Source organism: Anomalospiza imberbis, chromosome 9 (assembly GCF_031753505.1).
Source record: "Anomalospiza imberbis isolate Cuckoo-Finch-1a 21T00152 chromosome 9, ASM3175350v1, whole genome shotgun sequence".
Taxonomy (NCBI): domain Eukaryota; kingdom Metazoa; phylum Chordata; class Aves; order Passeriformes; family Viduidae; genus Anomalospiza; species Anomalospiza imberbis.
In genome coordinates this window covers 14,768,119-14,787,858 of record NC_089689.1, presented here as the reverse complement: position 1 = coordinate 14,787,858, position 19,740 = coordinate 14,768,119, and the positions used below count along the sequence as shown (strand labels likewise).

At 36.0% G+C, this 19,740-nt stretch overlaps 1 protein-coding gene and 1 long non-coding RNA gene across 11 annotated transcripts in view; one reads left to right on the top strand and one right to left on the bottom strand.

Moving 5' to 3' along the window:
* EVI5 (ecotropic viral integration site 5) overlaps nt 1-19,740 on the bottom strand; it is a 74,552-nt gene that overhangs the window by 36,810 nt on the left and 18,002 nt on the right. For 8 of the 10 annotated variants that reach the window (XM_068199829.1, XM_068199831.1, XM_068199830.1 and 5 more), the window contains 11 exons: nt 19,048-19,237; nt 15,840-16,064; nt 14,802-14,876; nt 14,024-14,149; nt 13,073-13,216; nt 11,918-12,007; nt 11,713-11,810; nt 10,296-10,356; nt 8,312-8,365; nt 5,965-5,997; nt 5,258-5,404 (listed from right to left, as the gene is read on the bottom strand). In XM_068199829.1, the coding sequence (XP_068055930.1) occupies nt 5,258-5,404; nt 5,965-5,997; nt 8,312-8,365; nt 10,296-10,356; nt 11,713-11,810; nt 11,918-12,007; nt 13,073-13,216; nt 14,024-14,149; nt 14,802-14,876; nt 15,840-16,064; nt 19,048-19,237 (1,243 nt within the window). The remainder of the gene's footprint in view (nt 1-5,257; nt 5,405-5,964; nt 5,998-8,311; nt 8,366-10,295; nt 10,357-11,712; nt 11,811-11,917; nt 12,008-13,072; nt 13,217-14,023; nt 14,150-14,801; nt 14,877-15,839; nt 16,065-19,047; nt 19,238-19,740) is intronic. The other 2 variants (XM_068199827.1, XM_068199828.1) reach the window with 2 other exon arrangements.
* LOC137479404 (uncharacterized) overlaps nt 615-19,740 on the top strand; it is a 34,857-nt gene continuing 15,731 nt past the window's right edge. Inside the window, exon 1 of the long non-coding RNA XR_011002216.1 lies at nt 615-850. This is a non-coding gene — a long non-coding RNA (uncharacterized lncRNA). The remainder of the gene's footprint in view (nt 851-19,740) is intronic.

Here is a 19,740-nt window from a genome sequence, read left to right as displayed (position 1 = left end):
TTTAGTTTTCTGCATCTAAAAAACATTAAAAATGAATGGAAGTCTTCAGTTCCACATGCTTCTGTTAGGGTGTGACACTCCCTGACTTTTTATGTATAAACAAAAGGCAAACAGGACAAAACAAGGATTTAAATGTAACTATGTTTAAATGTAACTATATAACTTTAAATGGCCAAGGATTTTTTTTTTCGCTTGCTTTTATATTTCTGCATGCCAATTAAACCTTTTGTCAAGACTTACAGTACAATCCAAATTCAAAATGTACACTCTACTCTTAGCTTTACTACATTTCTTGTACATATGTGCCTACAGGAAGCTGTAATGGAGGGGATATGCACAAAGCATTAAAAGGCAAAGGCAGCTCAGGCAGGCAGTTTTTAGTGTCATTGCATACTGTGTGCACATGAACACACGTGGAACACAGACACGGTATAATCCTTGTACATGAATACTAATTTTTCCCTTATACAACACTAATCGAATTCCTATTCATTTCAACCCACACAGTGTTCTTGCCTCAGCAGGCAGTGGAGGCAGACCTGATTTGAGTGTAAGGAAGAGGATGGTGAACAATGCTAATTCATTTCTACAGTTGCTTCACATCCTGTAGCAACACAAGTACCATATGTAACACCATGCAGAGGCAGAGAAGTAACCACTCTTTTTTATTCCCTGGCTGTTGTACAAGTCCATCCCACAATACACACAACAACTTAGATGGACTCTACATTTCATATTCCAGATTCCTGTCTGTAATACATACGGAATGAGAGCAAATGCAGTGTTCTCCAGGACACTGAGAGAAAACAGCAGATTTGAACAACTGAATACCTGCTGATTTTGCAATAATGTAAGTGTATTGTATAAAAAACTAATTGACATTTATCAAATAATTAGTAATGGAGAATGTAAGAAAAGTTGTTAATCCAGTTTCAAACACGAGCCATGCCTTCTTTAAATCTGTCTTTAGATTTTGCCTGCCTAAGGAGTATGTTAAGAGCACTTATTTACTTAGCCACAACAAACACTAAATCAAGACTTGATACACAAAAAAAAACCCAGTCAAGATCAAAACAGACTGAAGAAATCAAGATTCACAAACTAGAAGTTGTGCGTTTTGCTACCTAGTAAAACAAAGCACAATTTCGATAATTTAGTATATAAAAGTAACACAAGTTTGTAGTTAAAACAGCGTTTGAAAACTACTTTTAAATTGACTGCAGGAAAAAGATCTGCTTTTATATATTTGCCTTAAGCCCTAGAATTTCTGACAAAAGCCACAACACAAATACAGACTTTCAGGCACCAAACATTTTAACTACAGTAACACTTTCTTTCCTATGTTGAAGAGATATAAGTAATATAAAGGACTAAAACTGTAGTTCTACAGCCATTTAATTTTGAAAGAAACAAGTCCTTGCTGGGCTTCATACAACTGGATTTATTTCCACCCAACTTTTCTTAAACATAACCATACCAAATATTATTTTGGCTGATGACAGATATAATTACACAATGTTTCTCCAATATACTATACTGAAGAGCAATTAACAGATGATTCAGCAGCTCCCAGCTAACTTTGTTTACACATTTAAGCACTAACTGTAGTACTTCCCTAAATACAGTATTCTTATATTCTGCTTTTTTGTTGCAAATCAGAACACAGTATTAGGAAAGTATACTGTAAAATAAAGTGAAGTCTTCCATAAAGTTGCAACACTCATTTACAAGCATATATTTCCAATATCAATTACTATGTTCTTAATTATTATCAGTCATTTTAGCATGAGTTCCTGAAAAGAAACTATGCATTATGAAGTTGCTGTAACAATAACCAAATACATCACTATAAATTACCTTGCAAAATGCATATGCTTCCATCTGAATGCTTAGTCAATTAAAATTCTATCTTCACATAATATAGCTGAAGAGCCTATTTAAAAATAAGATGTGAACTAATTTTAGCTTGATTAGCCTCCAGTTTATCAGATTCAATTTTAAAGCATTCAGACTGTTGAACTGGGTAATCATTGACAATTACAGTGTCACAGAGAAAGACAAGATTTGCATTCTGGAAGTGTTTACATCCAGCAAGAAGCTACCCCTTTCACTTAGAAACACAAGGGAAAAAAGAACAGAGAATAAAACCTTCAGCACATAATTATCAGGACTAAGTTCCAACAGGCTGATTACCCTTTCCCCTAAATGCTCAAATACCATTGCTCTTAGCATGCCTCAAAAGAAAACTCTGTATTTCCTTCAAGTCAGGCAAAACTTCCTCTATGCAGTTCTCAATTTACTAGCAGTATGAGGAAGAAGCCACCTTCCTCTTAACCACTTGGTAACACACCATGACTTGCCTTTGGCAAGCTTCCACATTTAAAGACCAGACAAGCCAAGGAGAGATTAGTATCATTTGTTAGTATAATGATTACCTCTTTAAGAAGACTCCACACTTCATAATGAAGTCTTTCTGGTTCAACTAAAAACTCCCTATAAGTAGTTTAGCACAGGAAAAAATAAATTGTATGTAATTTGGACTTCTGGTGTTGGGCTTTGATCAAAAGAATAGTCCTCTACCCACTTCTGCATTCAGAAGTGCTGCAGGGGAGAATTTCTTCAGACACAAATCCAGTAAGTACTTTCAATACTTACCCTTAAGCCATCCAACCTATGCTATCCAATCTCATAGAACAGATAGCATAAACCCTTGATAATACTCAAATACAAATGCATAACCTTTTTACAAACGATATGTTAACCTTCTTAAAAATACTGTTTTGATAATTTTTTGCTATCAACAAAACAGTGTTTTTTTTAATCCCATAGTGTTGTTCAGAAGAGGCTGTTGCAAGTACCCTTAGGCATTTCTTTCCATATATTTCTATTCAGAGACTCATATCCAAACATTACAGTTTATCATGTGGAAACAGACAATTCAAGACTGAGAAAGATGCAGATGATAAAATATATACAACAGATGCTGTATCGTTAAATAAGCACAGAAACTATGCAGTGATTTACAAGTTTACAGTGCAAGGATTTTTGCCAACAATAAACAAAGCTGAAATAATTAGAGAAGAAAACATTAAAGCAGACACTCACAAGACAATACTGAAAAAGAGTATTGCCAAGAACAAAGCTACTGGCACTAGCAAGTGGCAAAAATTTAACCAGCGTACAGCAAAATGCCAACATTCCAAATAAATCCATGCATTCCCATCAGGTGGCGCCCTAAACGCACGCAGCTGCTTGCACTTGCTGCTCCCACTGCCACGCTTGGAAACAGTTAAAAGCCTGTTCGATTACGCGTCTTAGGGATGCGGCAGGATCCAGCAAACGCTCCTCACTTTTAAACCATTTTACCACTTTCACCCCGTTGTCTAATTCTGGTGTCTGTCTTAAAGCCACAGTGCTATTCCTTGCACTTCAGAATAAGCCAGGACAAATATTATTATTAGGCACAAATCTGCCTATAACCATATAGATTTACAGTCTCGGTTCCACATACATAGTCAGACAACTTCTATAGCCATGTTCACGTTTAAGTGGAGGAAAACAATGCTGCAAGCATGGAAAGAAGGAAGCGTGCTCATAATATAACCTACTCTCCACCCCTGCAGTACTTATCCAGTTGTCTGCACTCACAGCTCCACCCCAGCCACAGCTGCAATCCACAGTTATCTAAGGATTTGCACAGGATCAGTTCCCATACCTGGGCAACCTGCCAGGCCTCCCCATCACTGGTACTCAGTAAGGTCGCCAGCATAAAGGCATTAGCTTTAAAAGTCATATTCCACCAATTAATGAATAAATAAATATAGTATCTTAGTCTTCTAATGACTTTTAATTGCATACAGGTCATTAACATGGATGCCTCTAAAAAATACATTCCAAAGGTGTGTGTACTATTGTAATCAGACAATACAGCTGGATATCCAAAAGTCGATAAAATGCTTCTCATTGTATTTCACTTGAAAAATTAATATCTAAAAGTATTGGAAAGCATTACTAGACCATTCCCATCTTCCTAATCATAATTTCTTCAAATTTTTCCCCCTAAAGAAATTGTTCAAGTTCTATAAAAAGCAGTATTTCACATGAGATAGTAACAGCTCATTAATCACTTCTTACAGCTATTCTAAAATACATATCTTTTTTACACTGAAATGCATTAAACAGATGTAATAAACTAATTCTAGAATGTTGCATTTAAGTTGTGATTTCTTTTCAGTCTTTCATCTTTACCTTCCAATATGAGACACAGGTATTTCTAGAGCTTTGGTGTAAGACATGTAAAACACACTGCCATACTGACACTAAGAAATCTGGTAAGGAGCTACAATATACTTAGTTCTAATAAGTTGTATTTCATACACCTGACATTCCCAAGACTCCAGACAAGTACTTGGATACCACTAACTTAAAACATTATGAAGACATTCACATCAACTCTAGTAGTGCACAGTTTATTCAGCAAGTGAAGATGCTAAAATGCTTCCCCCTGTCCCCCCAAAGAGAAGATACTGAGCACTTCAAGTGTCTTAGGGAAAGTAACTTGAGTGTTACAGCAACAGTCAGAAGTCTTGAACATTTTACTACCTAAAACACAGAGTGCACACAAATACAGCACCATAAAAGGCTACTAAAATTTATTTTCCTGCTCCATATGCATATAAACCCACACTTTTTAATCAAGTTCTGTAGTCCCAAAATCAGAGGTGATACTCTTCTACTCAGCAAGCAGTAAATTTTAGCATACTCAGAAGAAACAAATATGGGTACAAAGAAGAAACATTAATATGAAAGAAACTGACTTAAATTATACACTAGGTAAGGACACTGTGAATCGATTCTCAAATTTAAATATTCAGAGTAACACAACTTGCAGTGACTAGATTCTTAGCATTAAGAGCTATGAGAGGTTGTATGAGTGGTTTTGTTAGTATTTCTTTTGTGGTGGAAGGGTTTTGGGTTGGTTTGTAGGGTTTTGAGTTTTTTGCTTGGTGTGTTTCATTGTGGATATGTTAAGTTTTTTTAATTGACTCATAACTTACACCTATCCAGGGTTATGAATCTCATCTATCAGTAGAACAGAGCAAAATTTCATTTAATCCAATTTGGGTAATTTTAAGAATGCAAATCACAATGAACAGGGGTTTACAAAGACAGCACAGAGACCATGTCATATAATGATGAGGAAAAATAAACACATGTGAGGGGAAAAAATGAGATGATGTGCTGCCAGGCTCCTTACCCATTGCTGCTGTTGCTGGAGCTCCCTGATGGTATTCTCAGCTTGCTCCAGTTTAGTATTGGCCTCATCACTCTGCTGTTTGATGGTGGCCAGCTCCCGTTTTATGAGGTAGTTTTCCTCAGCCTCCTGGGCCCTTGTCACTTGTCCCTTAGGACATAATTTATTTTTTAAGCACTTGATGACAAATCCAAGGAAAACTGCCTTTGTGATGCTTAGATGCTTATTTCATCAGATTGGTTTTGCAAATAGCACAGAGTACAATTGGTAGAAATTTTAGGACCAAGTAGTACTAAACAGCTGCTTTAGTACTTTATTACAAAGTTTAGCATCCATTTAGCAAGCACAGTTTTGTACTTGCATTCAAGAAAATTCCTTTCATGCATTATTACTCAGTTGTACATGCACAGATTGAGGTTCACAATATTCAATTTCATTGTTAATACAGTGTCATAGAATCCATTTGCCACAGGAATTTGTACAAAAATTACAATAGGTTAGGAAAATTACTATAACGTGCAGGTATTGAGTTTATATATTTTTAGTAAACAAAATTAAACAAGTTTCTAGCAAGATGCATTAGCTCTGTATTTATTCCAAATCAGCAAAGCAGGGATAGAATACAGCATGCAAATATGCATGCATTAAAGCAGTTGGGTTTTTTTATAAGTAGGAAGAAAGTCATAGAGTAAAAGACTAAAAGACTATACCTGTATCAATCTATCTGCCAAGGAAGCACTTTCCTACAAAGGAAAAATTCAGATAGGAATGAGGAAAAGGGAAACCAAAATACAAGGGGCTGATAATAGTGACAAAAAAGACCAAGAGCTGATAGAAAGAAAATGCCCAAATTCTACCCACTTTTTGTGCAAACTCTTTTTGCAGAATTAACAACTCTTCGTATAAATGAAGGCAACTCTGTCTGGAGGTGCCAGGAAGCAGCCTTTTCTGCAACAGATTTAACACAATCCATCTGTGATACAAAAGGGTTTCAAAGCCAGATTTTTGTCACATTTTAAATTCACCTACAGGAGACTGGGTGCTTTTAATTGAATGGCTTGCTTCCCTAATTAATGAAAGTTACTGAAGCATTATCTGATAGGATCAAATAGATGCAAGACACTATCTACAGTCCCCCCACAACATGAAACAAAGGCATAATTTGAGCACAGAGGGAACTTCACTAAGCACTGAGGCACTCATGCAGAACTACAGCTTCTACTAAGTTGAAGCAGGGCAGTTAAATGGTGCAAACTGACAGACAAGTAGGAAATGTCAACTATGACAGCTAATGTTCTGTTTTACTGAACTCTTGCAGTAACTCATTGAACAGTTCATAGATTGTCTTTTCTGGCCAAATTTTTGCAAAAAAAAAAAAATCATTTTTGCACACTGACAAGCCCTACCGCCCTGCAGTTGCATTTAATTGATTCCTACTTTATCACCCCTGAAACCACTCAATTTTTTGAACATTCTACAACAGAGAAATACATCTATTCATAGACCTTCTTTGTCCTTGAAGCTTTTATTAAAACTGAAGTTCAAACTGGTAGATAAGAGCTATTTTTTAGAAGTTTAGGTACACAAGGAAATCACAACTAAATCAGATGGGTTTGAATGATGGAAAAGTATTTTAAAAGTAAGTTTCCAACAGAAGAATTGAATGTATTTTTCACACTTTATGATGTTTTTCAAATGCTGCAATGATAATTATCTTCAGGAATTCCTATTAATAGATAATCTTGTCCAATTTTGAATTGATTTAATTCCAATCAGATTGGGATAACCTGAAGGTGAATTCTGAAATTCTAATCACAGAATTTGCAAAAGCATTAGCATGCGGCAGTTCATCCTGGACTTCAGAATTTAAAAAAAAAATATATTTCAAACCTCTACAAGTTAAGTATAAAACAAGGATAATAACTATTACAGTATTTACCAAGATCAAGATCATTGAAATGATTGACTACAGTTTCAAGCTTCTTAAAGAGAGACTACTCTTTTCCATTCATTTTATAAATCTCCAATACTAGAAACAAAAATGTTCATAAAATTGTATTTTTGGTCACAGCTTTCACAATGTGTCCTTATTATGTGTCTTTTCCAAACTAAATTCTAAAACCAGTTAATTAGAATTTGACATAGACAAACTTCTTTTCAAGAAATTGCATTGGGGTTTAACATCATAAATGTGACGTCTTTCAATAATGTCACTCTTAATTGAAATGTTACCATTTTCTTCCCTGTGAAATGTGAACAACTGTTTGTAACTCACAAGAGCATTCAATTCCATTTGTTGAAAGATGGTCCCTGCTCGTGCTTAAGATGGACAGGTATGCTCTCATTCCTGAGCAGAGCAGCTCAGATTCAATCTGCCACAGGACGTGTGATACCAGGATACAGTAGAGGCTACTGGAGAACAGCTGGCAATGTATCCACAGCATTCCTTATGCATACTTTTGAAGTTTCAGTTATCAAAAAACCTAACAAAAGTCTACTCCAGACTAAATATAAGAGAAGTCTTTAGATATTCTCCCCACCAGGTACCCAAAATTGCCACAAAACCTCAAAACCACATAGAACAAATGAATGGCAGTGTTCCTGTTCTCAATATAAATGCTGCAACATCTCTCTGGTCATTGGTAGGTCTGTCACTTTGCTCCTACATAAAAACACCAAGCAACTTCAGATTTTCAAAACTGAGGATTCTCTCACAATGACCTTTTTTCCAAACAACCAGTCCACTATTTCATGAAGTCTTCTGGACTTTGAACATATGCTTCTAATTCAGAAAGAAAACAGTACAACACAAGCTGGGTATGTCAGAATGTTTGATTTTATAATCACTAAGAAGTAGACATAACCGTACATAATTTAAAGCATTGACCATAATTGCTTGGCAATAGCCATATTATTTGGCTAAGCACTGCTAGTAAACACCAGAGATTATCAGGAAAACAGTAAACTGTAATTCTGAGATTCCCATTCCATATAATGAAATTGCCATCATTAAAGTCTAAATTAACAGAGATTAAATCTAATTCCCAACATACTTACTTTTTCTAGTGTTTCAATGCGCTGTTTTAGGAGTCTATTTTCAGTTCGTAACCTCTGGAAGGTAAACAGTTCACAAATCCATTTCTCAAGTTATTAATTGAAAATCTGATAAAAGCAAAGCAAACTACCAACATTTTTATCTCATCATATCCAAGAAAATCAATATAAATACAAAAATAATTTGTGACCTTCTTAACATCCTTTCATATTATGTACTAGCTCAAAATATGAGTTTAAACAGCTTGCTACAGCAAAAACGAGAACACATCTTATGCAAAAGCATCTATGTTGCATTTGCTCAAAGATGTATGTCTGCAGGTGAACCATGGGGCTTAGCCCCACACCAGACTTGACAGCTTCCCCTTCATAAACAGAGTCAAAGTCTTCATGCTTAAGGGACATGACAGTGCACTCCCTGCAGCAGGACAGGCTAATGAGGCAGCTACAAGGTCTCCTTCCCTTTCCTCAAAAGAATTTACTTCAATCTGTAAGGTTATACTGAGAATTACCTCAAATGTCCCAGAAGTAAGAAAGAATTGTACTGGACTCTATATTTTACAAGTGCACTTCCCGTAAATTTTAACAGTCAGCATTAGATAGAAGAGATCTGTACCCCTCAGAACAGGGCATTGGGTATCAGTTCGGTAAATGCTTTATTCTGCCAGGCTAAAAGGCAAACTCAAAATACGGTTCTTTTTCTGTCTCCCCTAACATAGTCTCTTCTGCTAAGCAGCTCTGCTAAAGTCAGAAATTATTTACACATGAATTCTAGGCCAAAATAGGGCCTAGAAACAGATAGCTTCGCATTGTTTGGTTGGGGTTTTTTGGTTGCTTTTTTTTGGAGTGGGCTTCATGGTTTTTGTTCTGGGGAGGTCTTTTGCTTTCTCCTTTTTTTTTTTTGGTGGGGGATGGTGGCAAGAAGCAGGAAAGGATTTGAAATTAGTTCATATACTAGAATCTAAAGTTACAGTTGTCTTTCATATGGTTTTACTTTGTCCTGTTCTGCAAAGAGCTGTCATTTGAGCCCTGCAAATCTGATTTCAGCTGCTGTTACAGCAGGTATTCATGCTGCTAACTGCCTCACTGCCTGATACAACAAACTGCCTAAAAGGCTTCTAATACCTTTGTGCTCCCAGGTGCATCTCACAGCCATTTTTCAGAAAGAACTGATGCCTCAAAAACTGACATTGAAAGGCAAAACGACCAGCAGTGGACAGGAAGAAGGAAGGCTGTACCTAAGTCCCTGAACAAAGTTTTATATAATACACTTCCACATCATTTCTCCCACTGTCCTTTCTCATAGAACTGGCTAAAAACACAAGGAAGAAAATCCAGATCAAACAACATGCTGTGAAAAAAGTGAAATAGGAAAAAAAGGCATCAAAAGCCTATTTATGTCACAAAAGCAAAAAGATGCAGTGATTAAGTATATACAGGAATTAGGTCAGTTAGTAAAAAGGGAAAAATAAACTCCACTGGCAGCTTGGCTTTTTCCCCCCCAGTTTGTATTAACTGCAAAAGCTCCAAAAGAAAATGTGACTGCAGACAGAAGATACCACAATTTGGGTCCATTGCATAAGAAAAATCAAGACCTTAAAATCAAAGACAAACCACTCAAGTGCACTCCATGAAGTCTATCTTAACATGTGTCACACAAACTTCCTGTGTGGAACACCGACATCTAAGCCAGCATATTTGGAACCTCTGATAAATGAGGGCATCTATTATTAAGCTTTTGTCAGCAGGAAATGCTAAAAAAAATAAGTACAGCAGGTCCCCAAAGATTATTTTTTTAAATGTCCACCAGAAGTCTCAATAATTTCACGGTAGGTGTCTTTTATGAACAGACATCCCAAATATAAATGCTGAAAGAAAAGAATTTGGGGACCTTAATTATGTCCTCCTACATGCAGAGATCAAACTTGTAATCCCCCCATCTGGGAATTAAACTTATTCATAAATAAACTTTTTGAGGGCTCCTTACTTTAATTTCAACTTGTTCTTCCATTTCTTTTGTCTTTATTGTGGTGTACTCTTTTTCTAGCCTAAAAATTAGAAATAGTAAATTATGATCAGAAACATTGTGGATAATTTACTTGTTGGTGTAATACCTAACAAATAACAGTAGAACAGAGATACAGATTATTGATATTTCCTCTGAAATGCACTCCTGTAAATGCTTAGACTGGACCTTAAATTTAAACACAGATTTCAGTAGTATGAAAAGATTGAACCAGCATTCTGAAGTGCAGGAGCTTGCTTGGATACTTTACAGTGGCAGCAATTTGGAGCTACTCTGTAATAACCCCTTTATGTAATATAGTCATCAATTCAATAGATTCAGCCAAAAGAAATCAGAGCTTGGAAAGCCTGGAAAAAGAGATGCAAAGAAATCTGAGAAAAATACCTTAAATATAAACCAATTTTAGCCTCTCCCCAGCAAACCAAATGAAAAAAGTGGCAAGAAAAACCCACAAGCTGAGATAACAATGCCTCTACAGAAGGCATATCAGAAGTTCAGACTTGGAATGGTGGATTTTCAACTACATACACTTGTACCAGTTTGCAAAGAAAATATTTTTCCTGAAAGCTTTGTTGTTACTTTTTTTTAAAGAAGACTGCTCACTCTACTGATCATAGGTTACTGACATAAAAAAAAAAAAAGAAAAAGATTGACAAATTCAGCTTGGAGGACCCTGGCACAACCTGCAGTGCAACAATGAACGTAGGATACTTTACAACCAATGGGTGACCCAACCAACTCAACCCTGGCAACTCACTCTATCTGCAGCTTTCTAATCAAAACAAAATTTACCAAAGGCAGAAGAGACATGCAACTAACCTTAACAACAGCAAGATTTCAAACTCCACATAAAAGCTGTTTTACTGTTGTCAATATTACTATAAAGTTTTATCAATTTATATTTTAAACAGCACTAATCTGCTGTTTAAATGCACTCTTTAGCACTGTGATTATTTGTCCAGTTCCTGAGAACTAAAATCTTTAGCATTTAGGCCAGATCATAAAAGTTTCATCTCCTTTCACCCTGACAAAAAAGCATCTCCCCTCCCACCAGAAAACCACCCCCTACCCAGTCTTCCTATTCAGTTCCTTTTTACAGAAGCACTGTAATTCCCCATAACTTGCAGTTTTCTCCAAATGCTTTTTTAGTTATTTTTGTAAATGATATAGCTTTATTATATTTAAGAAAAATAGCAAATGCTACTTTAGAATCATTTTTGTAGACAGAACTGCAGTTTTAACTGTCTATATAGTATAAAATCCCCAAAAAAAGTAAAGATGGAAAATTCAAAATGAAACACTGAATAACAATTCTTAAGCGCAAACAAACAGTAACTTGGCAACAGCAAAATCTATTTTTTCAAAATGTAATACCTACTTTTTCATCTTTTTTGCATTGTATTTGACTTGGTAAGATGCTTGGATTAATTTGTCTGGACCACTGTCAAACTGATGTGGAATGACCTTTTGAAAGTGCTAAAAGCAATCAGAGCACAAGATTACATATAATTAACAGCTTCAAGGAAATATACACACACTACACATTTCAGATATCTCTTAAAAATATTATAACCATAGCTTACCTGTAACATTCCTTCCATGTCAAGTTGCAGTAATTCTGCCTGGTTCATCTGAAGTAATGCTAAACCTACTCGAAATACTATCTCTAAACCCTGAAAAGATAAGTCAAAAAATATCCAACAATTATTCATGCTATTGTCAACAGTACAGAGTTTTTCTACTGTTTACTAACACTGGAAATCTCACCCAAGTAAACACAAGTAAAAGGACTACTGAGAAAATCTCTCAACAAATTGCTTCTGTGTTTCTTTTTTTGTTCCAAAGACAAGCAGTCTGGCTATTTGTCCTGACACCAGACATCTCTCTCAGAGAAGTTAGTGATGAGGCAAAATCTCAAATGACAGGAATTCTCTAGGTCAGCTCTATCAACCATTTTAAGTTTATCTAGTAGAAAAATCCCCAGTATTTCTCAAAAAAGCTATTTTAATTTCAGACACAGTACAATGCAGTTAAACTACTTGGGAAAAAAAAAAAAAAAAAAAAAAAAAAAAAAAAAAAAAAAAAAAAAAAAAAAAAAAAGGAATGCCTCACTATATACCCCATTACCCCATCTTGGACTTTCCTGGGGGCAAGCTGAAAGGATCCACCTTTGACTTACTGCTTTCTAAAAGCTGACTGCAGGGCAAGCATAAGCTATGATTTGTTACTAATTACAATTATGCAAAGCTCTAATCCTAAACACAACATAGGTGTCTCTGTGATAATGACATTGAATAATTCCCTAAATTTCTTTGGCACCAATCATCATCTGGACAAGAACTAACACTCCCTCTTCTTGGCTTGCATATCCCCAATGAACTTCATCTTTGGCCTGAAAGCAGCATTAGTTTCCACTGCAAACTCGCCGTAATACTGAGGAACGGATGTCCCTGCTGCACGCAATGCTAATGCACTGCTGCATCCAGAAAGAACAGATTTGGGAACACTTCAACAGGCTTAGAGCACAAAGCTACACACAATATCAACATTCATTGACTTGGCTGCTCTTCCTTGGCAAACTGCACACACAGACACCTTCCCTTAAAATAATCTGATCAGCATAGGAAATAAAAAGCAAGACTATGAGATTTGTCCATCATGATGGGATTTATACCACTACCTAAATAACTGCTTTCAACAGCTACTCTTGAAATATATGACTACTATTTAGTAGTTACCTCAGACATAAAGATATCAAATATTCTTGTTGCAATTGGTAGTGGAAAAGTTGTAAGGAATATAGTTAAAAACCATGACGATGCATACATAGAAGTGTGAAAACTCTGAGACTGAAAGTGCACATAAAGCTCTGGAAGATGTTCCTGGAAAAAAAAAAGAGGAATAAAGTACACAAGTATGTTAAGCTTCTGCTTGTAGTTTTAGTGCAGACATGTTTTTGACAAATTTTGAATACAAGAAAGTAATTGATACTTAGTACAGATAGGAGCTGTCTGTACTAGCAACAGGACTAGAAAAGAAATGACTCATCATTACCAAGAACCATGCAACTGAAGTCCCAATATAGAATACCCTATAGAATGCCTACCCTGCAAAGCAGGTAACAAAAACACTTCCTGATCCTAAGGGGAAGTCAAGCTTGTAAATCCCTAAATAATAACTAGAATGGGCTACTAAAAAGAGCTGACAAAATCTAAGGCTATGTGATATCTCACCCCTGATCACCATGTTAGAAACTGGATCACAAAACAAACCTATTTTTCTCCATCAGCCTGACCAGGAAGAACCTGCATTCCAAACCTGAAAACAATTTCAATTCTAGATATGAGGGCACCTCCCAATTTTGATCTTTTAAGATACTATAAATTGTCTATGAAGACTTTCAGAGTCTTCAATCCAAACAGAATTAAACATTCATATGCTTAAACTGCAGCAATACAAATTCTCATGCTTCAGTGTTTAAATCCAGTCACTGTCTGCCAAAGGTTAAAAAAATTGCTCACAGAGCCCCATGCATTTACTTGTGAAGTTCTGAAACTAGCTACTGTCAAGAGTACAGCCTGTTAACCAAAAGACATGCCTGCTCTTGAGGCAGGCATGCCTGAACTTGTAACTCCCAAGTTCCTTATTAATAGCTACTGAAGAGCAAGTTTGATAGATTTGGTATGTACCTGTATCATGCATTCAAACTGGTACATACAAAGGCCCAGTTCAGCCATGCTTGGTTTAAAGAGTTCTCGTAGTCTGTAATCTTGCATTAATTTAACAAACACACAGAATGCCTCTTCTTCTGGCATCTATATCAAAAACAAAAAAGCACAGTAAAAAACGCTGGACAAACATAATGACACATCAGAGTAAATGCCTGGCAGGATTTAGGGTTGGGGTTTTGTGTGTGTGTGCATATGCAGTGGAGTTTTGTTGTTGGTTTGTTTGTTTTGAGGTTTTTGGTTTTTTTAAGGGATTTACAGCCAATTACTCCAATGAACTTTTGTATATATTAAATTCTAGCAAATAATTTCTAGACTGAAATGTAAGTTTCTTACTATATACCTTACTTTGTCATAAACCAAAAACCAATAATACAAAGGAAACTTTCAGAGAATCAAGTCAACTGTGTAGTTTCACTTGAACTCCGAGGAGATTCCATGTAATAGAAGAGAAATAAGAAGTTCATTTATTTTTGAAATACCACTCACCAAAAGAGCTTGCAAGCCTGCAATCCTACCTTAGCTCTGAGAAACAAATACATTCTCCCACTCCAATACAAGTATCTTGGGAAACAGAATGACACAAAGTAAATCTCATTTTATTTTCAGACTAAACAACTGCCCTTGACAACTCCATTGTAACAAAATCATGAAGGAAAACCATTGCAAAAATTCCCAATAAACAACCACAATATATTATGCATTCTAGCATGGATTTTAAAGGTTCACATATTTTTACCTGCATAAGCAGTAATCCAACTATAAAAGCACTTCCTTGACAGTATCCAACCTCACGATCCACCAAAGAGTAAGCCTGGAAAATAAAATTAAAACTCTCGACAATTAAAGCCTCATTATCAATAAAAAGTAATCATGGCTCATCCTGCTATCTTATTAATAACTTATTCTTTCTCTCCCCAAATCCAACAAGGGGAGGATTGCCAAGACATCATATCCAGAAGTTTTAGTCAGACATTCTAGTTTCTACCCACCTCTACCAACTCTGCTCTCTGAGCACGTACAAAGCTAAAACTATGGCATACCTACCAAAAACACAGGCAGTTTTCAACTACAGGAATTTGGTAAAAGATAAGAGACCACTGGCATAGAAATCTCACAAAGTACTACTTTTATAGGAGACAGACCAGACAATGAAACAAGTTTTCTTCTGAAAAAATATGTGTTGCAGTTTTATTTACAGATGGATGAAATGTGGTGATCTCCATGCAGGTGGCATCTTTGTTTTAGAGTTGTGGAAATTACTATGGTTTGGAAACCTGCCAACTTTTACACTGAAACCATGTTCTATGGAAAAGTTTGACCTTCAAAGTTTACCCTCTAGTGAAGACTAAGTAACGCAAACAATGCTACATTGGCATTTTCATTTTGTGTTTGGGCACTGGAACAACTGCACATTAGCTTGCACCCGCCACATGCACTTCAGAAATACCTGCAAACTGAATACTAGTTCTGATTGCCAATGTTGTCTTGGGCAACGCTGTTTACTTTAATTCATGGCCCACTTCATTCCATTACACTATCAGCAGCAAGTATGTGACTTTGTTTTAATGCCAACTTGGTTTTACCTTGTGAGGTATAAAAAAACTTACAGGAATGCCATCGAAACTAAAATGGGATTTGTTAAACCATCCCAGTGTCTGTGGTTTAAAACAAACTTTTAACACATGAAACTGGTGCAAGTTCTCTATCTACAAGGCAATCCAGGCTGGTGCATGTTCTTGCTAATATATTTTCAAGGGCTGAAATACCAACTCACCTTCATTACGTTGAACAAGACCTCCTGCCCAAGGCTATCTTTTTCTTTGAAAAAATCGTGTTCAGGGTATGTTCTAGCAATGTCCCTTCTTATTAATTTTTCACAAGGAGATGTCATTTTTAAAAGCTCTGAATACTGATCCTTAATTGGCATGCTTTGAGCACTGCATAAAAGTTGCCAAACAATTGCTCTGAAGTGATGAGGTATCCCTTTTCGAACCAGCTCCTAAGGCATAAAAAGACAATTTATATTCCCTGAAAATATTACAAAAATAAACCTAGAGAAAAAAAAATTTCAAATCAAGTTCCTCACAATTTCAGAAAAAAATTTACATCATGACAAAAACTCCTCATACAGTTTATAATGGCAAATCTAGTGGGATTATTAAGTTCACAAAAGTAAGCAGTGTCTAAATAATTTTTAGTGGCTAAATTAGCTCTGAAAGTAGTCCCTTATCCATGGCAAGCTATGTGAAAAACGGAATATTCAAATCATTTAATACAAGAACTTCCATTAAACAGAACTTAATACAATTATGTCTATATTTCATGCAAGATTACTGAAGATAACACCCTTAGCAATAGCTGTAGTAACTGAGACCTAAGAAATCACTGACTAAAAATGACAAAAAGTAGAACTGTAGCACAGTCAACTGCAACAAAAAAAATTGTTAAATGACATTTGTATTGTGCAAACTTGACAAGTTGTATCCAATTTCTCTGGTGTGCCAGTATTTCCAAGTTATCTTCTAAGGAAGTATTCAAATGCAGTTTCAGATACTGGGCCAAGAAAACATTAAGTTTACACCTACTAAATTAACTAAATTTACCTTATCTTTTGAAAAAAATCTGCTAGGTATTATATGATTCAAACATGCCCAGAGGAGTACAGCTAAGAACCTGTTACTTGTCCTTTAAGAAATCACAAGGACAAGTAGTCTTGCTGCTTGATCTGGAAACTGATAAAGAAGCATTATTCACTAATTTAACAGACTGTCTTGGTGGTATGTTCTGCAACTCGAATCAGTCTGACCTAGAAAATTGTCTCTTCAAGGCTATTTCCTTTTTGTACCTTAAGAATTGTTATCAAGTATTCTGTCTCCTAAAAGCTAATTTCTTTCATTATTATTTATTCTGAAACCAGAGTAACCTTCTATTCTGCAAAGCTTCCTCTTTTTCCTGTTTGTTCCACATATTTCTCCTACTTCTCCAACACTACAATTAATTAATGCAATGCTGGTAGCTTTCAAAGAGACTCTTGCTTTCAAGTTTTGTTTTTCTTAAGCATGAACTCTGCTGCAGGAGTTTTGCATCGCTGACCTCCATTTTTGAATATCCCTAAGCTCTCAATCCATCCTTCTTCAGAACCACCATAGTAATGCCACTCCAACTGTTTCTCCTGTCTACAACAAAACACCAAGGTGTTTTCCTAAAAGATCTCCAATTCAAGACAAGAACCCTAACACATCAGCTTTACACAACTGTCTCTACCTATCCTTTGTCAACAACACAACTGGACTGTACATCAGTCATCTAAAGCCTCAAGGGTACTAATAAAGCAAGAAGCTTCTTGCTAATGCCTTGCTAACGTCCCTGCTTGACAGAATAATAGTTAACCACTCCAACTTTCCTAAAAGGAACAGTAGGAAAACACATCTACTGGACATGTCATGTGAACTGAACAGCAGGACTTGAGTCATCCTTCAGAAGTGCTCCATAAACAAGAAGCAAGTTCTGAAGTGGATTGAGAGATGTAAAGGATGGAACACATCTCTGGAGGAAGGTAGAGACACTCATGCCTGAAACCTAAAAACTTACTATATTTCTAATAATCGACGACCAGCTTTTACAGCCAGGACAAAAAGACACCTACGCTGCTACCTATCTGCTACTGGCACAATCAGGGAATAGGTGTGCATCTTCTGATATTCCATCATAAATGCAGACTCACAGTTAAGGTTGACTTTCAACAAAAAAATACTGAGACTTATTTAGCAGCAAAGGAAAACTTTGCTAGTTTTCAATATATTAGTCAGCAATATAACTAAATATTCCCTGAAAGTTTGTCAAATACTCCTCAAATTGTACTTGGCCAGCTGTAAAAACAAGTGACATTTGTGACACTTGAAAATGTTCAAACAAATTCTCACTAACCAGATCTTCTTATTATCATCTCATCTTTCCTTTCTCTTGCCAGATTCCTGTGGCCTTCTTTTCATGGCCTTTTGGAACACCTTTCCAGAAACTGCTTTCCCTATGCAAGCACAAAATCTTTAGTTCATTTTCTTCCCTTGTTTCCTCTCTCAAGTCATGTTCTCTCTTCACAACTGCTCCATATAAAAGATACTTTACTTTAGCACATTGTTCTGCCTTCCCACAACCTATTCATAGACACACATTTCAAACTGTTCAAAAGACCCTGACACATTTGTATTCTGCACATAAAACTACAGACTACAGCCAATAAAGAACCAAAGCAGAACAGACTTTCCTACTAACAAAAGGCGTGTTAGTAGCACGCTGATCTGCTTGCTTCCACTGAAACATGGATATGTTCAAATGCACTAAATGCTTTTTAGTTTGAATTTCAAGCGTAATTGAACTCCACTTCTGTACATGACCTTGTACACTTTTGTACAACTAACCCAGACTGGACATACTGGTCAAAGTTTGTCCAATCCATCCAGAATTTAGAAACTATGCATTCTTCTGCCTAAGGTCATCTCTGGGGTCAACATACTTGGCAAGCACAAAAACCTAAACTCATTGCAGCCTCTGAGTAGAATTATCAGCTCTCCTATTAAGAATGCTTTAAAAAGAGAGCTGCTCAGTATATAGCAGCATGGCATACATATACATAATCAGAGCATCAAGCTATCAGATGCCCTTAAGTTGATTTTCAGTAATTCCATTTTTGGAAACATGAAGCTAATCATCCCTGCGTTCATGGAAATCTCTCATCAGAGGTAAACTGAAAGCTTTAGTTAGTATTCAAGATACAGTAGATGCATCTGGTTTTCAGCAGGAGACATTTGCTGGGTGACAGCACATAGGGAGGTTACAAAGGAAGCACTAAGTCTTAGAGATGGAAAGATTCAACTGGAAGTTTGTATTACATATTTATTTAAAAAGAATAAGCCCATCACAAAGATAAAATATTATCACTTATATCACATTAAAAATAAATCCAAGAAAGAGTTTCCAACTACCTTAACTTGCTTTTCTTTCTTTTTCCGTACATCTTCCCATTCATTCACAATCCGCCCCCACAGGATCCACGAGTCCTCTTCAAGATGGCTGAGATTGCTAGAAGCTGATGAACTAGATACAAGAGAAGATCCACTATTTCTTCTTGACCCATTTACTGATCGTAAAGATTTGCTATCTGTTTCCAAGAGTCTGCAAAGAAAGCACACAAAAACCAAATTCAAGTTCTTCTAATCAAAGGATCCCACTATTAATTGTTTTCTTGACAAAGAACACACCCAGAGGTTCAGTGAAACAGTTTTGCCACCAATCACTTAGACTAAATGTGAAAAGAACCGTTCAAAGTTACTGCTTTCTCTTGAGAACACAAGTAAATCTGCGGATAGAATGGTTCACACTGCAGCATTTTAAGAAATGGATAAAAACATCACCCACAGCTGTCATGCATCAGACTGACAAAGAAAACTTAAGGAAGGTACATATCCTCAATGATAAAATCAAATGTCAAAGAACTTAAAAAATACAGCCATTTAAAAGACAAAAAATTAGCCTCCTATAAGTCTACCCAATTACACTTTTTGAAAATTGACAGTATAAATAAAGACATAACAATTAAAACCTTTGAAGTAATTTTAAAACAACTGACATTTGCTGACAACTGTTCACTAATCAACACAATGTTTTATAAATGCACA